The 27,554-nt window shown below is 40.5% G+C and overlaps 1 protein-coding gene across 1 annotated transcript; it reads right to left on the bottom strand.

The window, feature by feature from the left end:
- Window positions 1-955: 955 nt before the first annotated feature.
- Window positions 956-27,554, bottom strand: mbtps1 (membrane-bound transcription factor peptidase, site 1). Its single transcript, XM_018726663.2, has 23 exons — window positions 27,461-27,554; window positions 22,698-23,184; window positions 19,195-19,452; window positions 16,340-16,549; window positions 13,924-14,034; window positions 12,653-12,762; window positions 12,202-12,318; window positions 12,054-12,121; window positions 11,822-11,924; window positions 11,111-11,262; window positions 8,275-8,436; window positions 7,928-8,072; window positions 7,538-7,726; window positions 6,815-6,987; window positions 5,373-5,488; window positions 5,134-5,290; window positions 4,919-5,043; window positions 4,545-4,622; window positions 4,163-4,303; window positions 3,819-3,950; window positions 3,586-3,712; window positions 2,046-2,176; window positions 956-1,713 (listed from the first exon to the last, which is right to left on the bottom strand). The coding sequence occupies exons 2-23, from the start codon at window positions 22,873-22,875 to the stop codon at window positions 1,505-1,507; spliced, it is 3,192 nt and encodes a 1,063-aa protein (XP_018582179.1). The 5' UTR covers window positions 22,876-23,184; window positions 27,461-27,554; the 3' UTR covers window positions 956-1,504.

Raw genomic sequence — 27,554 nt, 5'->3', positions numbered from 1 at the left:
TCCTTTTGGCACCATCACATGGATGCCTCCAGCACGCACTGGAACGGTTTGCAGCCGAGTGTGAAGCAGTTGGTATGAGGATCAGCACCTCCAAGTTTGAGTCCATGGTTCTCTCTCATGGAAAAGGATGGCATGCCCCCTTCAGGTAAGGAGAGAAACTCCTCCACCTGGGGCAAATTAAGTATCTTGGGGTCTTATTCACGAATGAGGGGAGAAGGAAGGGTGAGACTAGCTACAGACTAGGAGGAGCGGCAGCAGTAATGCGGTTGCTGTACCGGACTGTAGTGGTGAAGGGGGAACTGAGCCACAAGGCAAAGCTCTCTATTTACTGGTCAGTCTACGTCCCTACCCTCACCTATGGTCATGAACTCTGGGTAATGACCGAAAAAATAAGATCACGGATACAAGCGGCTGAAATGAGTTTTCTCCGTAGGGTGGTGGGACTCACTTTCCGCAAGAGGGTGAGGAGTTCGGCCATCCGAGAGGAACTCCGAGTAATGCCGCTACTCCTCTGAGTTGAGAGGAGCCAGTTGAGGTGGTTCGGGCATCTAGTAAGGATGTCCCCTAGGCGCCTCCCTTTGGAGGTATACCAGGCACAGCCAACTGGGACGAGACCCTGAGGTCGGCCCAGGACCCGCTGGAGAGATTTTATCTCCCAGTTGGCCTGGGAGCAGCTGGGAATCCCCTGGGTTGAGCTGGAAGAAGTTGCAAGGGACAAGGACGTCTGAGCTTCTATGCTCTCCCCGTTACCACTGCGACCCTAGAAGGACAAGCGGGCAAGAAAATAGATGGATGGTTGGATGGATGAACCTGGCTCCCTACAAACATAGATGGAGGCAGAGACTGAAATCATTGCACAAGATATTACATAACATCACATTTACATTGTTTGATGTTGGGTTAAGGGATGAAGCCAGAAATGTAAAAATAACGACGACAACAGATGTTTCAGCTTCATAATTGATGAGATATATTTGAAAAGTTTCCAACCCTATTCCACCAATAACGGTGGAAACCATGGTGCATATTTACATTGTTATGGTAAAGCCCATTTTATAAAAACAGAGGGACAGATTAAATAATGAGATCAATTGGTCTGGACATACAAAAAAAAAAAAAAAAAGTGGAAAATTTTCACAAAAATGTGCATCTCTAAAACAAGAGTACTGAGCGTTCAGTCCAACTCAACTGATGGAGCCATCTCTTCATTTAGAAAGTCCAGCAGAAGAGAACACTAGTAAACCTGTAATAATAATCATAATAAATACAAAAATGAAGAATTCAGGATTCAGTCCAGTTCTTCTATTTGGTCAGAGGAATGAAAGCAACATTGTCTTTTCTGCAGATTAAAAATCTGTTCTCCTAAGGAATTCCAGCAACCTTCTCAAAGAGCCTCTCTGCCAGTATCCATAGCTGGTATCCAGGTTCATGGCAGAGTTTGAGACCCATCCCTCCTCCAGTCAAAGCCGCACTCCCTGTAGCCGACTCCCAGCGCTCGAGGCGCTCACACACTTGGTGTTTTACCCGTGTGTGGTTGCTGCTGCAGTTGTTGCAGGAAGAGAGGCCGCTTCACACGTGGCTTCCGCCTCTTAGGCTTGCTCTTGGCTTTGGTGAGTTGGACCACGAAGAAAGCCAGAACCACCATGGCACCCAGAAAAGCAAAGACAGGGATGGTCTGCCCCACATCCTGGTTATACCGCCCAGGCATTATACCTGCAATACAAACCAACAGAGGGGTTAGGGAAAGATAGCTACCCACATAATAAAGCATATGAAATTATTAGCATATTGGTGCTACATTCAATACTCTGAAGTTGAATGGAGGGGAAAATAAAATTCCAGTATTACAGTAAACATTGTCATGAATGTCTGAGCTTCCACACACTGAAATTAACTCTGAAGTCATGTAATTTACCAGTTACATGTTAAGGCCAAAGATGAAGCTGAAGATACAAATTCTGCTCTTAAAACTGAAGTAGCAGTGGAGTTCAATAATTTAAAAAACCCCATTCACCATCTTCTGTTGTTACAAGCCCTGGACTCACCTCCAGGGATGTCCCAGGCTCCACTCTCCCCGGGGGAGAGGGGCCGCACTTGGGGTCGGTACACTCGAATGTTGGGTAGCGCCACTTTGTCCATATCCACTGACAGCAGCTTCTGGTGTTTCCAGAGATTACTGCTTAGAGGGAAATACGCTGCTGTAAACCATTCATTGCATTACTTATATTAACACATGTACCTGAAAAAAACAGGATTCATTAATTCAGGACTGATAACCCTGTTAGGTAAATTCCAGAAAAGAGAGGGCCAAATTACCATTATTTCTTCCACCAAGGTATTTTAAAACATTACTAACAAAATTTTTATTTCTGGCCTGTTCTTTAATGTTATATTTTCAGCCATTCACTATCAATAATTGCTTATATAGTCTAGAGTCTACCCTGGAATCACAGGGTTTACAACAGTACACCCTAGATGGAAAAATTTGATAATTTAGCTCACAGATGTTTATGACATAAAGTTCACTTGATTTCTGCCCATGTCTTTCACTCTGCAAAACACAAAGAACCTATGCCATTAGCTGTGCCATGCAGGAAATTATGCTGGACCTTCATTTGATTGCATAGTTAAGGCTTTATATACAATAGCATAAAAGTGTTCACATCATAAAAGTTGTACATATTTAAATAAGAGACAAATTTATAGTTTCCTTCTGTAAGGACTCAAAAGGTTGCAAGTTCAAATGCTCACTCCCACAGTAGTACCCTCAATCAAGGTACTGGCCTCAAATTGGTAAAAATTACCCAGTTACAGAAACAGTTATTTAACTAAGCAGCTTAACATTGTAAGCTGCTTTAGAGAGAAGCATGACCTAAAAGAACTAGTTACAACAGTACTGAACCAACTATTTAAACTGTAATTTATAATTACCATAATCAGTGCTTGTGATAAGGTGAAATTGTCAATGTAATAGGAAGCAGAAACCACATATACTGGATCCTCACAATTTGAACAGGCAGTTTGTTCATAACTAGGCTTGTAAATTAGAGCACTACATCACAATGGCCTCTGACTTATTCACAGGATAAGTTCTCTAAGTCTAGCAGTTTTTACACTGTGCAGGGCCTTATTTACATTTATTCACTTAGCAGATGCTTTTCTCCAAAGCAACTTACAATGGATACTATGTAGCATTCCTAGTCCACACACCTTATTCACCAAGGTGACTTACACTGCTAGATACACTACTTACAATGGGTCACTCATCTATACATCAGTGGAACACACACTCTGTTACTCACATACTATGGGGGAACCTGAACAGCATGTCTTTGGACTGTGGGAGGAAACCAGAGCACCCAGAGGAAACCCAAACAGACACAGGGAGAACATGCAAACTCCACACAGACTAAGCGGGGATTGAACTTACATTCTCTCGTGCCACCCAGGCGCTGAGAGACAGCAGCGCTACTCACTGTGCCACCGTGCCACCCGTGTTATAAGAGCACTGAATGTATATAAATTCACAAGCAACTGCTCAGACATGCAGTAATCTAGGAATCTACACAAAGAAGAAGAAATCACCTGGGTGCAGTCTCATTGACTGGCTGTGGTTTGGCCCAGGATAGGTGAGGACAGGCAGGCAGGGGACGTGGTTTAGGGTCCCCCAGGTGAGCCTCCAGGACTTTTGAATACCGGTAAAGGTGATTACCTGGAGGAGACAAGTCTGTTAGCTGTCTTATGCAAAAGATGGAATGAAGACTGGACAGGGTTAAAAACACCAATGCAATATGAGATGAGAGATTTTTGTGGTTTACCCTCCAGCCTCTCCGGCAGAGGGCGTTCAGACACTGAGGGGGGCAATGCCCTACTCTGAGAGTGACTGAGACTGGCAGGGGTCATACTGTAAGCAGTGAACTGCAGAAGGGCATCCAGCAGCCAAAAACAGTCTGGAAAGAGAACAGCAGGAGAAGCAAACAGAATAAGATTCTGTATAAATCCTTTAAATGGGTGTTTACAAAAAGCAACATTGTAACCTCAAAAATAGAAGGCATCAACTACTCATTTCAGGAAAACTTGAACATATCAAGTTCATAAGCCCATAAAGACTAGTTAATGTAAAAAGAAACAGGGTTCTTTTTTTTTTTTTTTTTTTTTTTACCTTTCTGTCTGTGACTGTCATCAATGCAGTTAGAATCTCCATACAGGGCAATCCGGCCTCCACCCTCTGATGGCGTTTGGTAAAGCCCTAATATGGGAATATTGTCCACCACTGCTGTCTCCTGCTTTAACACTTCCAGCCCTGGGAAGAAGAGAAATAAATGGAAAGCAAGAAAAGGAGAGAATGAACAAACAGAAATGTGTCATCAAGAAAGAGAACAAAGTAAGAAAGTATGTGACAAAATAACGGTCAGAGAAAGACACTGCAAACTTCAAATGCATCTCTTGTTACTATGGCAATACAGATCTGAGAAGTCAAAAAAAAAAAAAACTATAGGTTGGAGAAGAAAAAAATTAAATCAAATCAAAGCTGATACGGGCACCTTGATCCTTCAAGGTCTTGGCAATGATAGTCCCATCTTCTGGGAAGCGGGCAATGCTGCAGCCAGAGGCATAGTACACTAAAAGAGAAGAGCGGGGTTGTATTTGCATCACTACCTGAATATATATTTCATTAATATTATTATTATAGTATTTATCAAGAAAAATCAGCTGAATAGTGTTTTAATTGACTATATAAACAGATTTAAACATGCTTCAACACATTACAAGTGAGACTTAATGGGAAATTAAGACAGCTCAGAGTGACACATTAATGCCTAACACATGGAGAATAAGTTGCTGAAAAGCAGACAGGTCAAAAGTCCTGTAACAGTCATCCACAAACACAATAAATAAGTGAAGAGCCAAGCCTTACTGTCATGGTCAGCCAGAGTGAAGTCACCCTCGTAGAGGCCATCACTGAAGGCCATCCCCCACACAGAAATGAGGTCATTCAGGGCTGGCACATTAGCGCCACCAGTGTCCGGCATCCACCACTGCCTGCAGGCCAGACATAACAATGCAAGGGTCCACTAAGCCATATGACCTTACAATGTACATGCATGTGTAAAAGCAGTGGTTGTTCCGTACCTGGTATTCTCATCGTAGAACTTGACCTTCCTCATAACAGAGGTGTTGTACCAATCACCGAAGATGATGAGTGATAGCCCGTTGTCAATGTCACGCCTCAGCTTGGCAATCTCCTCAGGAAAGTATTCTTCCTCACTGTCCACCATCAGCAGAGTCCCTGAAAAATTATCAAACATAAAAATTTGAAAACACTAAGCCCAGAGGCATATCAAGCTCAAATAGTGAAAAAAATTCCTTACCATACTGACTAGCATCAAAGCAGGTGATGGGGGCCCCCAACACCTCCACAAAATACCCATTGCTTCTTAGGTGTTGGTACATGTCCCTGAAATTTGTGTGGATGTGATCTCCGTTCCTACAAAAGCAATACAATAAAATATCTATAAAAATTTGGTATTACACATGAACTAGTCAGACGGTCATCTTCGTTATTCTGTGAGAAATGATGCCACTGCAACCCCTGCTGGTGAGTAATTACTAATGCAGCTCAATATCTGTTCCATTACCATTGTCGATACAGGGCTGTTCAACGCATTAGCACATGGCTGCATGAGGCAAATAATATTTGCATGATTACATTTATTTATCAGACGCTTTTCTTCTAAGCGACTTCCAATGAACACTACATAGTGTTATCAGACCACGCAGCTTATTCATCAAGGTGATTTACACTGCTAGATACACTACTTAGAATGGGTCACTCATCCATACATCAGTGGAACACGCCGTGTCACTCACACACTATGGGGGAACATGAACAGCATGTCTTTGGACTGTAGGAGGAAACCCACACAGACATGGCGAGAACATGAAAACTCCACACAGACTGAGCAAGGATCGAACCCACGTCCTCTCGCACCATCCAGGCCCTGTGAGACAGCAACGCTACTCGCTGTGCCACTGTGCATTGGCAGGATTTATTATACAGCTACAATAAACACAGGTACATTTAATATATGCCTACAATAAATACCATCAATTCTACTGAATCCCATGCTGATACAGTTAGACACACACACACTGCACCTAATTAAAATACAATTTAAAAAAAGTGAGAAAACCACTCTAGAGACAGATTGCCCTTTTGATCATTTAGACCAGTGGTGTCCAACATGCAGCCTAACAGCTACACGCAGCCAGCTCTTTTACAGAATGGGACTCAAGAATATTTGAAAAATATTTAAATTATTACTGAGGTAGTATAGTGGTTAGAACAGCTGCCTTAGGAAATGTTGCAGGTTCAAATCTCACCTCCTACCACAGTGCCCTTGAGCAAGTTATTTACCCCAAACTGCTCAAATAAAAACTGGCCACCCATGTAAATGGGTAAATAATTGTAAGTAACTTAACACTGTAAGTCGCTCTGGAGAAAAAGCAAATGAACAAATGTAAACGTATTAAAATATGCTACTCCTACCATGAATATTACAAATCGTATTTAATCATGAAGTACAGTTATACAAACCCACCTGAACATACACTACAACCAATTTAAAGTTTTTCAATTTATACGTGCAAGATTCAGTATGTTACTTTTTACATGTACAGCCCTTGGACCAGTTCACAATGATTGTGATCCACAGCTAAAAAGACTGAACATCTTTGCTCTAAAACTTTGACAAAGTAAAATGCAGTGGCTCAGGTGTTCTACTGCATTGCTGGTACTGCCCTGGAGACTCACCAGTCAAGGGGGTCATTCTTCATCCGCAAGTTGTCACGTGGGAAGTAGCCTGGTGGGTAGCGTAAATTGTGGTATTGGTCCCACAGCACCCGCTTGCTCCGTGGAGGAGTAGGCACTACCTTCACCTTGACTGGCAGCTTCACGGTAGATGTAAGTTCCCCACCACTTTTCGACTGCAAGTATAATAGGATAGTGCAAATCAAGAAGATAATCTAAAATGCAGAGCTTGCTTCCACAGCAAGGGAACCCTGATATGTTTACTACTTTCACCTCGAAACTGGGAGTGATCTACTATAGTGTTTTTTTCAAAAGATTTTTTTTTTTTTTTTTTTTAAAAAAAAAAAAAAAAAAAGTATTTCAAAACAGGCCACTAACTGGGGCAGGGGAATTAGACTTTGAAGTCATTAGTTCTGCAGATAAACAATCCAGTAGGATAAGTGGAAAAAAACTAAGTGATGTAGCCATAAAAAAGATATTTCCAAGAAAAATAAAAATACATAAACCTGTATAGAAAAAACACCACATGCTCATTTTGGTTCAGGGTGGGAAGATGTTTCTATAACTTCTATGATACACAATAAATTTTACACAAATCTAGGTTGTGATTTTATCAATGATGGCAGACAACATAAAAAGTTTCTTTATCCAAAAGAACTTAAGGAGTCATTATCACAAGCATTTTTTCTTTATAATTTTCTATGCAAGTATTCCCACAGGACTCACATCGTTCTGGGCCGGTGAGGCCACAGTGACCATCACGTGGCCTTGAGCAATGCCTTCCCATGATGCCGCTTTCTTTGCAACAGAGATAGAAACAGCAAGGTATCCTGCCCAGGGCCAAAGGACAGGGGAGTAGGAGACAGCCACATCAATGTGGTCCCCATTCTGAGGCAGGTATGGCTGCCAGATAGGCTACACAAAAATAAACAGAAAGGTTCTTCACAAAAAAAAGCATAATTAGAAGTTCGGAATGTTGAAATACTACAGAAAGATATTTTCAACAACATCATTCAACAGTACTAGAACGAAGTTTCAGTTTTTATGCAGAGGCCATCTTTCACAGGAAGCTAAGCCAATCCTGACAATATCATCAGTAGGCTTGAGAAAATGCACCTTGTCGACGATCCGTCCAGTGACGCCCATCCCGTTGAGAATTGTGACATTGATAATGGTAGGCATGCCCCCATAGTAGATGGGCTGCGAGCAGTAGGGCCACATGTATGGACACTCAGTCAAGTCAATGTAGCTGGGGCTCAGACTGAAACCAATTAAAAGGAAGTGTCAGTGGTTTGCAGGCCAAAAAAAAAAAATCCACCATAGGGTTCAAAGTGGGAATCTTGACTCTCACTACAATGTCAACAAAATTAGGTTGCTGCATGTATACAGATAAGATGAACTGAAATAACAAAGACGACAAGGAATGGAAGACACTATGTTATTTGCCAAATGGCAAAGCCTACCTTGCTTGAGGCTGGTAGCTGTTGAGGACCTGGTATGCCCGAAGCAGGTCCAGTTTGCCATGTCCCTGCTCAAACATATTAACTCCAGGCAGCCGACGGGCCGAGGCAATGAGGGCCTGCTTCATACTCGCTGGGTTCACTAGCTCCCGGTTCTGCACTGTGCTAAAATGTTTGGAGGCAGAGATGTGTGCGAATGTGAGTGACAACAGGCTGGGTGAGTGTATAGAACTAGGAATCAAGGCTAGTATGGGGTGGGGGTTCGAAGTCCAGGGAAAATATGCATACACATGACCTTCTTTAATTTTCCAACTAACTGTTTTTGACACCTGTTTCTATTAGTAATGTACAACAACTTTTTTTCAGTGTCGTGTAGCATCTGATCACAGTACTTTGGCTAAAGTGCCAAAAAGCACAACAGCAAGGTAAGGGCACATGTTTTTCAGGACCCAGTGCCCTGAAAAACCTCCGCCTTGGAAGTGCGAAGGCCATGATGCTGACCCTCATCCAAACTGCTTTCCTGTGAGCAGGCTCTACAAGTCAGCCAAATTACATGATTTTCCTTACTTGCTAACCAATGTTAAGTTTCTGAGATGCCATTTGGGGGGGGTCAAGGAGAATGTGTTCTTGATTATCCTTTGTTTCCAACTTTTCCCAGTTATTCTGAGAAGACAAGGGCTGACACTCTAAAGGCAAGATTTACAAAGCTTCTGTACCGGAGCAAAATTCACACTACTACAGGCAGTCCCTGGAATACGAACAACTTCCGTTCCTAAGTCTGTCTTTAAGTCAGATTTGTATGTAAGTCAGAAGAGTTAGGTATGGTTCATGTCTAACGTCAGTCAAACATCTGTCTTCGTATACAGTATACCGCGTACCTTTCTACGTATAAAAAAACCATTAAAGAAACGCTTCCGGATACACTAAAACTTCTTTAATATAACAGTATAGTAATATAATGTAATGATAAATGTAACTACAGTATTTATAACACAGACAGACATAGTACGATAATAAATGTTACTACTGTCATGATGAACACAGGACACGAAGGAGGCTGGACCCAAGCACAAGATTGTTTATGCAGAATCAAAGGACTAGACATATTCTCGTGGTCGGGCAAATGGTCAGTCAGTTGGTCGATCGGTGAACTGAACAGAGGCGAGGATCCGAAATCATGGTCGAGGGACAAGGCGGGTGGTCATTATCAAAAAGACATGGAATGGGACTGGAGAATGATGAGGGACAGGACTCGTAAGAGCAAAGCGAGGTAGGTTTGAGAACAAAGAAGGGATGGTTGTCTCGAGTGAGATTCTGCAACTGGGAAGAGGTTGAGAAGTGTCTTTTAGAGCCAAGTGCTCCAATTGAAGCCAGGTGCTTAACTGGAGCCAGGTGCTCCTGGTTGAGGTTCAGGTGTGATCGTGACAACTACAGCATTTATAATAGAAAGTAAGTAAGTGTGTGTGTAAGTAAAAACAAAGAAATTTTAATGTTTGCTTTTCCAATATTCGTTGTCATTTCACCTTCTTCCGATTGCTTTATTATTTCCACTTTAGTTTCAATCATGATCATTTACCTTTTCTTTGATGCACCATCACATTTAAGCTTTGGTGCCATGGTTACAAGGGTAAAAACCAAAAAAAAAGAAATTAAAGCCAAATACAGTAACACACAAACCACTTAACAGCAATGTGGTCTGACCGAAAAGAACCAAGTCTTTGTCCGACCTCGAGCTCACGTGCCCACAAGCCAACAAATCGCTATGTACACACAATGTTTTGATGTGCGTCGCAAAGTAGCACCCATTTGTAATTACGAATCATTGTATGTAACTTGAATCTTTTGACATGGTAGGCTTTACAGGGGTTGTTTGTAACTACAGGTTGTACACAAGTCAAACGTTCATAACCCAGGGACTGTCTGTATTTAAAAAAAGAAATAAAAATGACAAACCATAACTAAAATACAAAAAAAGTTTAAAGAGCTTTGCCATTCATTCAACAGGAAAAATGTGCACTAATGTAATATCCTTATTAAGCCTGCCCTCAAATCATCATATACGGTCATATTTTATGTGAGATGTACATTGCTTTGGAGAAAAGTGTGCTAAATCAATAAATGTAAATATGGGTAAGAACCTTTGGTTATTACAAACAAATGTGGTCCACTGGACTAAGTTTCAATAATGGTAATTTCTCTTGGAAAATAAATGAAATATCAGTAGCTATTTGGCACAGAAATTCATAAAATACAGTACTATTTACAGAAACACAAAAAGCAAGACTTAGTACTTTAAGAGATTAATCTTGCCTTTAATCCAAAAGTGAGTTGCAAGTATAAACACAACAATTTAAATCAGGCTTCAGGCAATGAAACAGTTTATGACTTTCTATTGCGTAGAAGGCTGTGACATCAGACCAACTCAGTCACAAGAACTGTTTGTCAAATTCAGGCATTTACTTACACTGCTAGTAATAAATAAAGCAAGCTTAAATGTAAAAAAAGTTCAAGCCCCTTTATCCATTGAAAAATAATTTTCAAAACAAACACTACATTATTCTCATGCCAATCTTGTCAACTTCACAAGACCAATTTCTTTAAATGTCTATCAAATGTCAAAGAAGGAATTCTGTGAAGCAGTAGCAGTTTAAATTCTAAGTGATATGCCCAAACAAACACTGACCAAATGAGTGTTGGCAAAAGGGGACTGTATGCAGGCATTTCCTAACTCAGTGCTAAAGTGTACCGAGGAGGTAAGGGCAGAGAAGAAAACTTAAGGAAGATTTGTGAGCAGTCAGCAATGCTGCTGATGTATTTGACAGGTGAAGTAGACCCTTACCTGGCCAGCAGGGTAACTGCCCCAGCCACCACAGGTGAGGCCACGCTGGTCCCAGAAAGAGATCGGCAGCCTTCTTTCATACCAGAGCCACGCACCCCAGAGCCATAAGTCACAATGTCAGGTTTCACTCTGCCATAACCCCCTGGAAGCTCCTGCAGACAGGCAGAGGGTGAGTAGATGGCTTCAGCAGGGTTATCCACACAGAAACCCCTCCAGTATGACATGGTAAAACAAATCAGGTCAAAGTCAAGTCAACTTTACTGTCATTCCCACAATACATTTAGGACATACATAGAAGTGAAATACCATTTCTCTTGGATCAGTGGGACCACAGAAGACAACATACTACTATTACTACTACAAAAATTTACAATAAGTTACAAAACTTAAAAACATAGAGGTACACTGGTATAATTAATGCCATGAACAACAGTGCTGGCTCCAACAGGTATGTGGGTAATGCAAAGTGATAAAATCCATGGGGTGGGAGAAATTCAACTGCTCTCCATTTTAAATCATACAGGACATTTTTATATTCAACAAAAAAGAAGAAAGGTGGCAGCAACACACAAAAGATCAGAATTTTAATCCCTTTATCTTTGAAACTGAAATCAATAATTTTAGAATTCTTTAAAAGACCAACAATGAGAAACTGCTTTTCCACAAGCGCTGAGAAATTTCAGAAGGCTTAGACAATGTCCCATAACATACCCATGTGGTCATCCCACGGGAAGAGAACCTAGCGATGTTGTCCTCAAAGTCAATACCCCCGACACCAATCACATCCATCTGGTCTGCAGGGTTATTAAGGGTGCTGGAAAATAATAGGCTCATGTCAAAGCACACTCAAAACATTTTAGGGCATAAAAATAAGGTAATGATCTGGATTTAATCCAAGGACCTCACAAAAATAAGGTAAGTGCCCATTTCCCCTTGCACTTACCCATACAGTGGGCCATCATTCCCAATGGCAGAAACCATTATCACTCTGTTAGCAGTCAGCTCCCAGACCTACACACAAGTTTAAATACAGTTACAGAATGTAAGAAAAGAGTTTCTCATTCACACTGGCATATGGCATGAACACTTACCTTGTCAACAAAAGGATGATCCATGAAGTCTGGCCCACCAATGCTGAGGTTTAAGACATCAATCTTCTTCAAAATGGCATAGTTAAAGGCATCCAGGAACCAGGATGTGTATGACACCTGTGAATGGTGAAGTTAGAGACAGACAGAGGTAGCTACATGTAAGAAAGTTTGACATGTAGTTTGGTACATTGAAACAGTCATGTCAGTAAGAGGCAGGACTGGAAGGCTTCTAAAGTATGCATAAGTGCATGTGCAAGAGTCCAGGTGGCTTAAAAGCAAGCAAGCAGTAAGTTTTTGTGAGCACCTCATGAGAACACCATGTACAGAGTGTACTGTTTTACACACTCCAACATTAAGAACAATGGCAATTAAATAACAGATATTACGGAAATAAGAAAAACAAAGCGACAAAAGCATGCAGCTGAGGGAAAATTAAGTGGGAATCAGGTACCTGGTTGTTGGTGAACACTCTGAAGATGTGAAGCTCTGAGTCAGGGGCAAAACCCTGGCACTCCCTCATGCTAGCGATGACCCCTGCTACAAACGTGCCATGACCAAGCCCTTAAACACAAAAAAAGGGGAGGAAAAAAGAAAAAAAAAAAAAAAAAAAAAAAAAAAAAAAAAAAAAAAAAAATTTAACACACCATCATGAGGTGTTTCATCACAACCTACCGAGGTCAGTTTCTCCTAGACTAGTGCCATCTCTTGTACATTCCTGATTTACATGCTTACTTAATTAAAATTTTACCTTGAATGTATAAAGCACAAAGCTCTGAAACCACAAACTGTTTCATATAGCTGCCAGCTATTTACAAACAATATAATCATTGGGATGAGCTGTATTCACAGCCACACAAACACAAGTACACACTGGTCATGCAGTGCCCTGAATTCCCTTAGCACTCACTCAAGACTGAAAACTTAGTAAACATTTAATATTCCTTTCTGAATAAAAATAAAAAAAAAGTTTTTGTAGGATTCTGACAGTAATTTACTTAAATTGAGAAATTAACTTTGTGTGCGTTCCACATTATCTAACAGTCTGATTTGCAAAGGCAAGATACAACCTCATATATATATATATATATATATATATATATATATATATATATATATATATATATATATATATATATATATATAGAGAACAAAGGCATAAAATAGCCATTTGAATCAACCAGAGAACAGTCCAATAATCCAATGCATTTCAACCATTGCATCAAAAGCAACAATCTGATATGCATCTAAAGCAAGAGTTTTTAAACACAGGATCTATAGACAGGCTTCAGGTACACGAAGCAGACATTCGATGAGCACAAAACTGTAGCTACACATGCACACACTCACTTATTCTCACACTAAGGGCAATTCACAGGGGCCAATTCACCTGGATTGCATGTCTTTGGACTGCAGAAGAAAACCTGAGTACTCAAAGGAAACCCACACAGACAGAAGGAGAACATGCAAACTCCACACAGACTTTGCAGGATTCAAACCTATGCCCTAACAACCTTGGCACTGTGAGGTGGTAGCACTACCTGCTGTCCCACCATGCCACCTGAATAAACAATTACACAATTTCCTCACAGGGATTAATAAAGCAACATCTAAAAAATACAGAGATGGGCTGTCATGTCACTGTGAGAGAGCTTTAGTTATACGTCAGGACTACAATGAAGAATACAAATCCCACACCTTTGTAGCAGCTGACTGTAAACATACCATCATCCAGTGTCTTCTCGTTGGTCCAGTTGGTTCTCTCTTTGACATTTTTGAAGTGAGGGTGTTTCTCGCTGAGCCCAGTGTCAAATACTGCCACTTTCACACCCAAGCCTGAGCACAAAGGACAGATACAAGTCAACAAGCCTCATGCACTCAAAGGAAAAACTGCATTAAACTGACAGGCAAACTATTTAAAATAAAGGTGTTCCAATACCAACAAAGAGAAGAGGAATTCAGAACTGAAAACTTCCCAAAAGCACATCATCTCTGCCATGTGAGACTCATCATCCAACTACCACATTAGTGTAGTTAAGCATCCCTAAATACAGTGATTCCTTAATTTGAACTATTTGGTCTCTGAGCAAACATATATAGAAAGATGTGATGACCTTACAAGCTAAAAACACTTGTTGGAAATCCTCTGGGAATGTGACAGAAAGATCAAAAGATGCTTAAAGTAATTTTCCCTCCCCTTCTTATCAATACATAATTTACATTGCATTTATATTTATTCATTTAGCAAACGCTTTTCTCCAAAGCGACATACATCTCATAGAAGATATAATGCGCGCATTACATTAGTAGAGACATGGATGCAGGCGAGTGATTAAGTAAACCAAGTTTCTTTCCACCATATGAACTAACGTTTTCACACGAGTAACTGCATAAAACTTATATATCCAAAATTCCTAATCACCTTACTAGTAATTTTTTCTTGAGATATTTCTAAACATTTATATTACATTACAGGAGTAGATGTGTAAAGGTTTATCCAGGCATGATCTTAAAGTTATAGTGCATCAACATTTACACCTTACATGAACTTAAGAGATCATAGGTGAAGGAGTCCAACACCCTCTACTACTGACATATCCACAACCACACCCTAAAAATGAAATCTTTCAGACAATAAAACTCTTTTGTTATTCCTATTACACAAACAACTATAGACAATCTTGCCTGCAGGGTAGTTATACATACCATTCTAATAACAGTGAATTTAAATATTTATTACCTCACTCCAAAAGAGCACTCATTCATTTCACAAACAAACATTAAATAAAAGTCATAGATATACAAACTACCATGGTGAAACAGTGTTGTGGATTTATGAAGACAACATAGAGAATCATATGAATGCATTATATTTCAGTGTGGAACTGTAAAAAGCACATATATTAATTAAAATTCTCACCAGCTTAAAATAATGCAGACAAAGTATGAAAAATGAGTGGGGGGACGGGGGAGCGGACGGACCGGAATCAGAGCAAATGTCAGAAGGAAACAATTAGACTACAATAACATTCAGTTTATATACAGATACAACATTTCAACAGAATATTGAACTTCAGCTTCTATTTACTTAATGGCATACAAGACTACCCATCTTTAATGATATTATTATACTGGTATGATATTTTTGTCATATGTAAAGAAAGTAAGATCTTATACTGAAAATAAGTTTCTCTGAACATGAAAGATTAGCAGCGTATTCCTTGCCATAGTTCTCAGACAATTCTTTGGCTGCCCATGACTCCTTAAAATGAGAGTCACGCATTTCACCACACATACCTGCTGTAATCATGATAGCTGCTTTAAATAACACACAGAAGCATCAGCCTCCTCAGTTATGCTCTGACAAAAATGCAGCAAAAAAAAAAAAAAAGTTATGTGTAATACACCTTCGATACAGAATACTGACGTCATATGAATTATATAACCAGAATGATTAATTGGTAATAGGCATTCATTCTGAAAATATTCCCATTTCAACAGTAATATACAGAATTTTATGCGTGCTACATTTCTCAACACAATGCAGTGCCCACTTGTACAGTGCCTAAAATGTAGCAAAAGCATCAATAGGACACAGAGGGAAAGTCTACTATCATAAGTGTACTGATGGATGACATGAATACATGGGAGAAATCCAGATCTGTGCCTGCTTCAGTTAAACTAGTTGACTGATTCAGAATTAAGTAAGGATTTTGTGATCAGTGTGAACACTAAAAACATTAACATGAAAATTAAATTTTACAGACACTACAGAACATATTACGTGAAAAGCAAAAAAAAAAAAAAAAAAATTGTAGATGTTGTTGAATAAGTAAAATAAAATGCATGTCAATACCTTTCTCAGTTGTAGATGCTGATGTCAGAAGTTTAGTTCTCAACAGAAAAATCTCACTATTATTTTCAGAAAGTCAAAGTAAAATCCCCCATATCAAAATGAACTTAAAAAACATGCACCTGTTCCTGACTGTTGCCTGTGTATGATCATGAGCTACAATCACTAACGCAGAGGTTAAACCCTAAACCTTGCACATTTGTTGTGCCGTATGTGCTGCTACTCACCTGCTCCATTCAGTTCCCCCCCCCACTGATGCTTAGAGCAGCCTCTGCTAATGCAGCTCACCTGTGTGGCCCATCTGCCACAGCACATCTGCCTGCAGGATCTGGGCCACGTGACGGGGGATGGCACGGAGTAGGCGCCGGCTGCTATGGCGACCAGTGGCATGCCAGAATCCGGAACCCAGGGACAGACTGGTGCGCCGCAGCGGCCGAGACGACTGCCACTTCTGAGTCCACCTGGTGTCATTGCAAGGTGTTGCTAGAACGTCTGTCGCTGAGAATCACAGAACACCAAAGCAATAGTAATTATAGTGTTGTAGCTGATACTTGCAATAAACTTAAACAAGGCACTGATGTCTTGCTTTTCAGACATCCAAAAGACACTCTTTAAACACAGTCAACCTGCAAACTCACATAATACACCCACTGACACACCATCCACTAGCAAAGCTCCTCTGACCCATGCAGGCCAATCCATAAAAGGTCCAAAAAAAAAAAAAAATTTTAAAAAGTTAAAAACTGCAGGTTGGCCCTGATGTGATGGAATGAGTTCTCTCTCCCCCTTAGGACTGCTGAATGCCTTTCAAGATTCAAGAAGGTTCTTTTCTTTTTCAGACCCACTTCTCCCTGACCTAACAGCTCTACAAATTTACATCACACCATCAATCACAACTTATATTTCCCCATCAGATTCAAGTCTACGAGCAGCAACTCATGTAAAATTTGCTGGCAAAGACAGTGGTATCAAAGGAACTAACCATGCTTCGAGTCATATCAGACTCAATCTGTTGTTACATGCACTTCAGTTTACACAAAGTTCTGCATCACTTTGGACAAAAGTGCCTGCTAAATGGGTAAATGCATACAAATATAAATTCAGTGCAAAAAAGACAGAAATGAAGAGACTATCCTGACAGTTTAGACAGTGTAAATTTTATATAAAAGATTGCATTTCACCGCAAAATTTACATTTATTCATTTAGCTGATGCTTTTCTCCAAAGCAACTTACAATGTTAAGGTTACAATTAGTTACCCCTTTACACAGCTGGGTAATTTTACTGGAGCAATTCAGGGTAAGTACCTTGCTCAAGGGTACTACAGCTGGAGGTAAGGCTCAAACCTAAGGCCTTTGGGTCCAAAGGCAGTTGCTCTAACCACTATGCTACCAGCTGTACAATATGTGTGTCTTAAAGAACACACATGGTCACTGAAGCATTGATAACAAGCTGTAAATTTCAATTAAGTAATAGGTAGCTTGTAACAATTATATGCACTTCAGGAAAATGATACAGGTTGAGAGATCTTTTTTTTCTTGAGAACATTTCAATGTGATCTAAAGCTCAAACAGAGCATCAAACTGTGGGCTGTAAATTCAACATTTAGTTAATGAAAAAATTAATGCAATTTAAATGACAAATAATAGCCATTGGTTTTTAAATAGTACTGTTCTTTGACAAGATTGTGTCAGTCAATGGGCATAGGGGATGAACAGTTTGTTTTGAAATCTGAAATAGTGCTATGTCAAACCCCAAAAAGGCTTTAACACTTCAGAGTACAGAATGATTTAAAGAAAAATAAACTATAAACAAACCAGTGACCAGACCACTGCCTTTGATCATCATCACTGGATAATGGAGGAATACATCTGTAACACACCGGGGCAGTCGGAAGGGGGGGACAGAGCCGGGGAAGGAACAGCAGCAGCTGAACATAATCAATGCCCCTATTTCCTCCCCCCGGCTCGACCAGTGAGGAGAGAAGAGAGTCTGACGAGTTCCCGCTGGAGACGACCCCGGGACATAAGCGAGAGAAAGCACGACCCCGGTCCCAACAGCGATCCTGACCATAACCTCCCCCTCCGAGCACCCTGACGAGACACCAGTTCCCTGCGCCCCCATTGCCCCCTCCCCCTTCTGTCTACTGTCCCTCCAACCAATAAACCCCCCCCAGCAATCCTGGTGACTGTGTCGGCCCCTTCTTCTTACTTCATCACAATTAAGGGTACAATTTTAAATTTTTTTTTTAAAAAAAAAAATTAAAAAATATATTCTTTAATAATAATAGTGTCATATACATGTAGCCTGGGTGGGGTGAGAAAAAGGTGGCAAGGTGTACGGGCTGCCCAAACACCTGAGACTTTTACTTCATACTATATTGCAAGAGCAAGTTGCAAGCCCACTCCTTCACAGCATCATCTCTCTATATACCCTGTAACAACAAACAGCTTTTTGCTGACAGCCTACCCTCACTCCACCCCAAATGGGGTTACAGGAAGCAGCCCTTTGGAGGTGGAGACCATCCTGCTACAGACAGCCACTTAAATTTACTGGGTCATACTCTGCAAAGAGGAGCGGGCCTGTCGAACAGTAGTTACTGCTTAGGCGTATTTGCAGGCCAAGTCACAGATAGCAGTCAGCTGGAACACACAAATATGTGAGTAAGTATGTGCATCTGGTTTTATTTTTTTTTAAAAAAAAAAGAAACACAGCCCTACCCCTCAATGTCGCAAGTTCAGTTCACAAAAGAGACCTCGCCTGGTGGTACATATCTGAGGAAAGCGGGTGGATGAGCTGGCATAAATATTCAAGCTCCGGGTGGACCACTGCACAAAAACAGCTCCAAGGGCCCAACAACCACATTCTGAACAATAGTCTTTACAGACACAGAGGGATGGGTGTGTCCAGAATATCCTCTATTCACTAATTAAAGACAACTTGCTGTTAGAGGGCAACAGACCTCCCACTCACAAAACAAAAAGATAATGCACCTTGTATAGCTCAGTAAGCAGCATCTAAGCAAATCGGGTTCAACATTTAAGACAAAATATTCAGTAAATAAACAGCTATGTAACTGTGTGCTATGAGGAAAAGGAAGAGCATTCTGAATATGTAGGAAAAAAAGAAAAGGCAGGTACTCACATTGAGTGAACTTGAGGCTACGGAAGACTTTGCGTTGAGGCGTGACCCTCTTAATGTAGGGGTGCTCTTGGAGGGTGAGCAGGTCCTTAAGGGGGGCCTGCCGGATCTGAACCACTTCAAAGTCGCTGGGGTAGTCACTGGCTGGATTGTCCCGGGGAAGGATGCGCCAAGCTAGCGCATGCGAGCCCTGCAGGGCACTGCTGATGAAGCGGCTTCGTGCTTGGGCCGTGAAGTAGCCGTTAAACACCACAATGTACTCTAAAGACAGTGGAGGGGGAATAGAGACCATCACTGCTATACAGACAGAACTGGGTTAGAAAACAGTTCTGTACATTTTTAAAACCCGTATGCAATACTATACACAAATTTTTCTAACTATTTATATTATACAGTATAAGACAGCTATAACAAGCCAAGAATAAAATCCTGCTGACACGATCCTGCTGTTTATTAAGCAACAATACACACAATTGCACACTACCTGAGAGATTGTTTATATGTGGATCTCAGGATGGCACTAATGTCAAAAACCCATGAGAGCCTTACCAACCTTGGTCTGACAGGAGAGCCCATCATACTCAGGAGTTTGTTTGCAGTATTTCCAGAAGAAGCATACTCAATACTTAACAATCAGTTTAATTTCGCTGCGAAGTTCTGAAAGTGCAAGCAGTTTACAGACAGATGACCAAAAGTACAACTCTCAGAGCAGTGCCCAGCAAAAAAAAAAAAAAAACCACACACTTATCCCCAGAGACAGTGTTGTTCATGTACTCTTGGGCTTGGAATTCACAACCTGTATATACACTATTACACTCTTCAGAGAAAGGAACAGAAAAAAAGTGCCATGAAATCTTTACCTTAATGACTCAACTCAAAGAGGGTAAGTGTAATGGTGGTTAGCATAGCACTAGCTAGGTAGAAGCCGACAGTGTAGTGGTTAGAGCTGCTGCCTTTTGATCCCAAGGTTGTCTGTTTGACTCTCAACCTACTGATATAGTACTACTAAGATACCTACCTAAATTGCTCCATGTTTAAAAAAAAAAAAAAAAGTTACCCAGCTGTAAAAATAGGTAAATTGTTGCAGTGCCTAACACTATAAATTGCTTCGGAGAAAAGCCTCAGCTAAATATAATGTTAACAGGAAAGAGCAGGAGTTATTTCAGATGCTCATTACAGAACAACAAAAGCATATAAGCCTCAAGAAAAATGCAGAATACCACTTCACCAGCTTGCATAAAATGTTATTAGAAACCCTGCAGAAGGTCACTGTACAAAAAAGCAGTATTAGGATGCAAATGAATAAGGCGATATAAGTAACGTGGTTTAACAAATCAGACCAGGTCAAAGCAGAGACTGCCTATTCCTCTTTCAGCACTAAAACACTCCTCCTGCTGGTAGTCCACAAACTGTGGAATTTCTAAAAAGCTTCTGTTCTAAAGACATCAGTTCTTAAGGCCTGTACACTAATTACTAACTGCCAATAGCACCACTGAAGCATGAATGAGATTAATTAATATTTTAGATCACTGGAGTGGCTTTAATCAAGTACACTTCTTTTTCCACAACCTGAAGTAAATAATACTATTAGTCATTGTTTCTGGGAAAGATTAATACTTAATTACTAGAAAAGTCCAAAAAAGTGTTCTGAAATCCCACCAGAGTGCAGTTACGTTAAATCATCCCCATTAATACAATGTACACGTATAGCAATACGCAAGGTAGAGGAATGCAGAAAGAGAGGGATTTTAAAGAAACTATGGTATTTTCATAATTGTTCTGCATTAATTAAAAGTTTACTTCAACATACTCATAAACCACTACCCTGCCTGCCCCACAGGCAAGAACCCGCCTAGTGAAAAATGTCCTACCTTTGCCACAATGAACAAAGTAAAAATGAATCCGGTGAAGAAACTGGTTACAGACAAAGCACGCATTCATAAGACCAATAACCGAGCTCTATAAATATCATGTTTTTCCCCCCCTGGCATTCTACACATACACAGCCTGCCCCTCCACCCCATCCTTCTTGGTCACCATGGTTCTGGGAGTCCAAGAGGATTCTGTCCCTTTAAGGAGTAGGCGGAGGCCTCTCCACATTCTGGGCTTGATGCCAATGAATGCTGAGTCCTGTAGGAACATGAAGGCACATAACTGAATTTCAGTTCAGCAGCTTTCAATGCCACTTCATGTGGGCCTTCCACTCCATATCATCATGGTCAGCCTTCAAAGTTTCCTTTGCTTTAACTTGAGAAATAGTTGTACAGTTTCACTCAGTGTCCAAATCACATATTACTTTGGCTACTAGTACTGTTTCTTAAAGCATAACAAAACAGACTATTAACATTGAGGTGATCAACACTGGAGACTTTCCAGAGTTGGGGAGGGGGGCAGATAAGACATAAAAGCATGCTAGCAGTGTTTTGAAATGTAAGAATGTGAATAATCAAACATTGTGTCAAGCATAGATGGTTATTTGCTACAAAAATTTTAAACCATTTCACAACCATAGTTGGTATCTGCAAAAAAAAAAAAAAAAAAAATTTCAAAGTCCATCTTCAAAAAAAAAAAAAAAAGCAAAGCAAGGCAAAATTCCTAAATCTTAGAATCCCCCCATGCAAACAAAAAACTATAATATTCAAAGTTCTTAAAACATTTCCAGAGTGTAGCTTCTAGAAAATACAATGTACTAGCACAGGTGTATGCAGCAGACTCTTTCACAGATACTAAAGACAGGACTACAGGATCCAGATTGGTTATATTGGGAACTATAAACATTGGCTGGATTAGTGTGGTATGTGCAGCCTTCAAAATAAGCATCTGTAATAAAGAAGAATCCAAAATGTCATTGCCTGGCAGTTTTTCTGGTTGTGCTTTTTAAAATACAACAAATAATTTGTTCTCAACACATTGGTTTTAAAACAGAAAAAGCTGTAAATTCTCACCAAATGCAGTGTACCCTGAATCAGACTGAGTAAAACATCACTGCATAATTAAAAACAAGCACTGAAGGAACATACCTACACAGCACTCCACTGAAAACATACATAAGATTCTGCGCACGGTGATCTGGGGAAATACTGGTGCTTGCACACTTTTGATCCTAGAATGTACAATTCAAGCCAAACTTTGCACTTTCACAGATACAAATCTCATCTGACTTCCAGCCTAACTCAGTCCCACATCCCAAGAGTTCCTGTTAGTGTTGCTAAAGCCTAGTTCACAGATCACAAAACAAAAAGAAATTGTCACCCATGAGATGCACCAGTTTTTCTTTTCAAAGACACGGCACCTTCACAGTAAACGGTTCAATATTATAACTCATATTTTGCCAATGTCTAGGAGGATGCACTATGAACTGAGCTGCTACCATAAAGGGTTGCAAGCAAACAAACAAATCTTAATTTCATCACCAGCATTTGACACAATGCCAACTTTTACAGACACAAAAATAAAACAACAGTGGAACAATTCACATGTTACATTAGGGAGGAAAGTTAACTCACCATGTTCCACCACCTTGGTAGAAAACTCCACTTTAAGGGTAAGTTGAGAGCAGTTCTGGCAAAACAGTGTCTCTGGAGTGGCGGAGGGGCCACCCTCTTGCTGTGTTCCAGCCAGGGGACAGTTCCAACACAGGAGGCCCACCAACATGGAGAACCATAGTGTCCTGGCAGCAGCCATAACCACAGCCACCCACTCCTACAAATTCAACAGCGTCCTGGTTCAGTCCCTCCCCGGATGGGGGCCACCACTCACCACATCAAAAAAGCCAAAAAACTGAAATCAAGACTGGAAAATAAAGTTCGGTTTTGAGACACATGGTGCCTGAATCAGAAAGGGCCAGGGTCCTCATTTCTTTCTGCGTTTCCTCTCCATCTTTGGTAGATGTGCGGGGTGCCAGTCAGTCTTTTGGCTCAAAGGGAGTCAGGCGATGCATCTCCACAAACTGGAGAGGTGGAGAATAACAGAATGGCAGGGGGACACGCACACCTGGAACCAAAAAAGAAAGCAACAAAATTATACAGCTAGGTTAAAAAAATTTCAAACAGGGTGACAAAGATATTACTTAAAATTGATGCAGTACAAAAAGTGGTGTTTACTGGGAAATGTAAATCGTGAACTAGTCACTGGTTCACGTCCTGTTAGGATCTGTGGAGTTATATCCCTGCAAAAAGCATTTAATCTGAACAGAAGCAGGAAAATATCAAGTAAAGCTTTAAAATAAGGCATTAAAATGTATTCTGTCTTCAATCAGTCCCTCTATAAACAAGTTTGTTTATTAATCACATTATGAATAAAAAACTGCATCAGTTTGATTACAAAAGAAGCCATTTGTTGTGGATACTTTTAAAAATGCAATCCACTTGAAATATTTGTAAACATTGTGTACAAAATGATTTACCTACTCAAATTCAAACTGTATGCAACAGCATGTCGAGGGGAACTAGACTGGCCCTTTAGTGTAACTAATTGCTCGAAACAAGGATGGCATTACCTTATCAAATTACCTGGCAACAGAAAACGGCGCTCTATTCAGTCAGACTCTGCAGCCAACAAACTGATTAAATATCAAGCAGGCCTGAGCCTGAGATGGTTTACACAAGAGAAAAAGACAGAAACTATTGTTGTTCAAACACTGGAAGAGCCTAACGGCAAAAACTAACTCAGAAGCTCTGCATACTGGTACAAGCTACTAAGAGTTTAACTCAGCAACTATTAATCAAAATAAACAGCTGACTATAATATAATCAGTAACCTTTAAATAATTTAAACAATATGTTTAACACTGTAATGGGGGGTGTGGCGACGCAGCAGGTTTGGCCAGTGCCCGCTGTGTGGCGGGTCCAGGGTTCGAGTCCTGCTTGGGGTGCCTTGCGATGGACTGGCGTCCCGTCCAGAGTGTTTCCCCTCCCCCTTCAGCCCTGCGCCTTGTGTTTCCGGGAAAGGCTCCGGCTCACCACAAAACCACTCGGGATAAGCAGTTGTTGACATTGGTTGGTTGGTTTAACACTGTCAACTAGTTAATAGTAAGTGAAAGCGATTGACAGTGTCATTGGACTGTATTTTTGTCCGACACAACTGTAAACACCCGGCGGCTCTGCCCCCTTATCGAGGCAAACAAGCGACCTAGGACCTTGAGCTCCAAATCCATAGGTGCCCAGGCAAATCCCTCCAGTTTTTATGTTGAACTACTTTTTTGAAATGTGTTATACATCGTACCACTCCTTCGCATTTCCACGCTAATGTATATATCCTGTTTTTAAAGGAACTATCCAGACATCCATGACATATTTAACTGGGCCTGATATTTCTATTATTGTAAAACCTTGGCTTGCTAAGCACAACACAGGTAAGTACAACTCACTTCTGAACAACAGTCAGGGATGACCAGTAGTTTCTAAGATGACAAACATACAAATAATAGTAGTAATAATGTATTAATAAACATTTTTTACAACACTTTTAAAGTTAGGACTGTCAATTGACAATTTCAGCAATTTAGTCATCTTGAAATTAGGAAGGACAAAAAAAAAGACCCAAAAAACAGTTTACACTTTCAAAGCAGTTTGTTCATCTGCAAATATTGATAACAGGTGTTCTATATGGGAGCAGGAGAAGAAGGAGAGGACACTTGGCTACACTCACATCTGCAGATACAATGGCTTCTAAAAGTACTGGCAACCTGGATTAAGATGAACAAGCAGCATTTGAAATTTAGTTGTAACATTTAATTTCCACAGCATATTTTATTTTCTGACACCAGCAACAAACAAGAGAAATAGCACATGGGATGCCATAAATGATTACAGTTTACATTTATTCATTTAGCTGATGCTTTTCTTCAAAGGAAATTAAAATGTTAACTACTTAATTTATTTACCCATTTATACAGCTGGGTAATTTTACTGGAGCAATTTACCTTAAGTACCATGCTCAAGGGTATTACAGCAGTAGGTAAGATCTGAACCAGCAACCTTTGGATTCACTGGCAACAGCTCCAACCACTACACCATCAGATGTCCAAAAAAAAACAGCTGTTGAAACCTACATTCCTGTATAAAACACCACTGCCTATGCATGCTTTAGAAGAACTATATGAAAACTTGAGTTTTCCATAATTTTTGATGAGACAACTATTTTATACTGCCTTTTTCAGTCATCTTTATGCAAGCAATTTTAAAGGCTTCATTGTCCCCTCCTGAAAGCAGTAAAATATTTTACATTTCGTTAACAGAAAATAAGAAACTTGATTAGTAATTTGCCACACATTCGTAACAGACAATTATTAAGGAAAGAAATTTATTACTTGTTCAGCAACAGGCAATACATAGACAGAGAGGGTCTTAAACATTTGGTCAACCAATAAATCATTTGCATCCCTTTCAATTAAAAAAAGAAAAAAAAACATTGTAAGAAACCAAATATATAGAGTGTCTAGGTTGCAGTACTATCCATGTTCTTTACTTGTTATGAAATGGTTTGACATAAAGCCTAGATTGCTCACAACGGCTCCACTTTGTTTCCTTGTAGCTAAAAGGCCATCCTACATTTCATCCCACACCATTCAAGCAAAGCAAGGAAAAAAGGCACACTCAGCAAGTGTTCTTGGATAACTGGCAATGTTCACAGTAACCATACTGAACTAACTGAGTCATAAAGAGCACCATTCTGAAGCCCCATAGTTCTGTTATTTGTCAACATAGGTACATGTGAAGAGAACGCCCTAGAGCAAAAACTGCCTCCCAAACTGTCAATCAGCCTGAGATGCAGGCCAGATGGGATATACCACACAAACATGGTTCTTTCTACAGAAACTGCTGCTGTAAAGACATTAAAGATACAGCTGCTGCTTGCGTAAATATGGCAGCAATGTGAGAAACCAGCTCCCAGCATCCACTGGTGCACTACTACAAAGACACGACATCATAGGACCATCCTGCTCCAGTTCCAGAGTTTCAAGAGAAATAAAATATTGTGGCATTCCATTTGTCAACTATCTACACAGCAGGGCTGTGAAGTCGGTATACAAAATCTTCGACTCTGACTCAGTGACCCAATAATTGCTTCCGACTCCACAGCACTGCCCAAAAGTTGCACATTATTTGGGGGGCCGACTTATCTGGCAACTACAGGCCTAAACCTAAACCTCTAATTTTTGGAGATCAATTTATACGCCGGCAAATACACAGTACATCATTTAGTCAGAGTTGGAACGTCGTTTTTACCGACTCTGACTCCAGAGTAGCCAAATAACTGCTTCTGACCCCACAGCACTGCTGGACGCCCTCACACACATATCACGTGCTGTCAAATTTCACATCTTGGTTCTACAAAAACAACACGCTAGCAAGAAAAGTATTGTACAGAACACACTGGAAAAGGAGCCAGACAACCACCGTCCAACACAGTTACTCAACATCTTTGCATAAACGTTTGCCAAAATCATGGCTTACAATGTTAAGCACAGATTACAATCATTCTGCAAACCAAAGTGTCTAAGTAAAGATAAACGGTACAACCAGTGGAGTGAAGATAGAGCCATTACCTTTTACTCAAATCCCACCTCACAATAAATATAAATCCCTGAGCCCAATACCAATTGCTCCAGTAAAAATTACCCAGCTATAAATGGTTAACAACAACAGTAGCATAACATACGCGTCACAGCTGTGGCAAGCATCAAACATGCTGAATGCTAAGTAATAAATAATAACAACAACACTTCACTTGTTGTTGGTATTCTGTTGGACATGAGACAGATTCACTTCTTCACACCTCCCTAGGCTTCAACATTAAATTTTGGCTGTCATACTTCGCCGACCATCCCAGACACTAACTAACTGTAACACGCTGTGGTTAACTAACTAGTTTAGTTAAGTAAGCAAAGAGATTGCTTGCGAATTTTAGGCCACAGTCAGAGTCTCCCAAGAAACGGGCAGCCTTGCGTGCTCAGAACTGGGGGAACAGTGTGATTCACACACAGAAAGGAGAGTCGAGAGACCCCGCAGACTAGGGATCACACTCACGATCACACTCACACACACACTCTCTGCCTCGCGGGTTCTTCTACTAGCCACGCTCGCGCTGACCCCAGTCAGCCATTCCGAGGCCACACGTCTAGTCTATTTTTTGTAAGCAATTTCACTTCTCATCTCCCCTGTACATTCAAGTCCGCGGCGCGTGTTCATCTCGTTATAGCGAAACGGTAGGTAGCAGTATAATTCACACTCATGTACCAATAACAGTAAATATGAACGGTGGTTACCTCAGCGCCCGGCCGAATCCACTCTCCGCTCTCCACGCTGCGTTTCCTCAGTCTCTACCTCAGCTAATGTAAATGTAGCTAATTCCCTAAAAGA

This window comes from Scleropages formosus, chromosome 7 (assembly GCF_900964775.1).
Source record: "Scleropages formosus chromosome 7, fSclFor1.1, whole genome shotgun sequence".
Taxonomy (NCBI): domain Eukaryota; kingdom Metazoa; phylum Chordata; class Actinopteri; order Osteoglossiformes; family Osteoglossidae; genus Scleropages; species Scleropages formosus.
The sequence above is the reverse complement of the archived record's forward strand: the minus strand, read 5'-3'. Positions and strand labels throughout refer to the sequence as shown.

Bases quoted from the DNA above. Each gene is read 5' to 3' on its own strand.
- mbtps1 (XM_018726663.2), bottom strand. From the start codon at position 22,875: ATGGCTGCTGCCAGGACACTATGGTTCTCCATGTTGGTGGGCCTCCTG. The intron at 8,437-11,110 runs GTAAGGGTCTAC...CAAACATTTTAG, and splicing joins GCAGTTACCCTGCTGGCCAG to CACAGTGCAGAACCGGGAGC. The intron at 2,177-3,585 runs GTGATTTCTTCT...CCCTCTAAGCAG, and splicing joins GTCAATGAGACTGCACCCAG to TAATCTCTGGAAACACCAGA.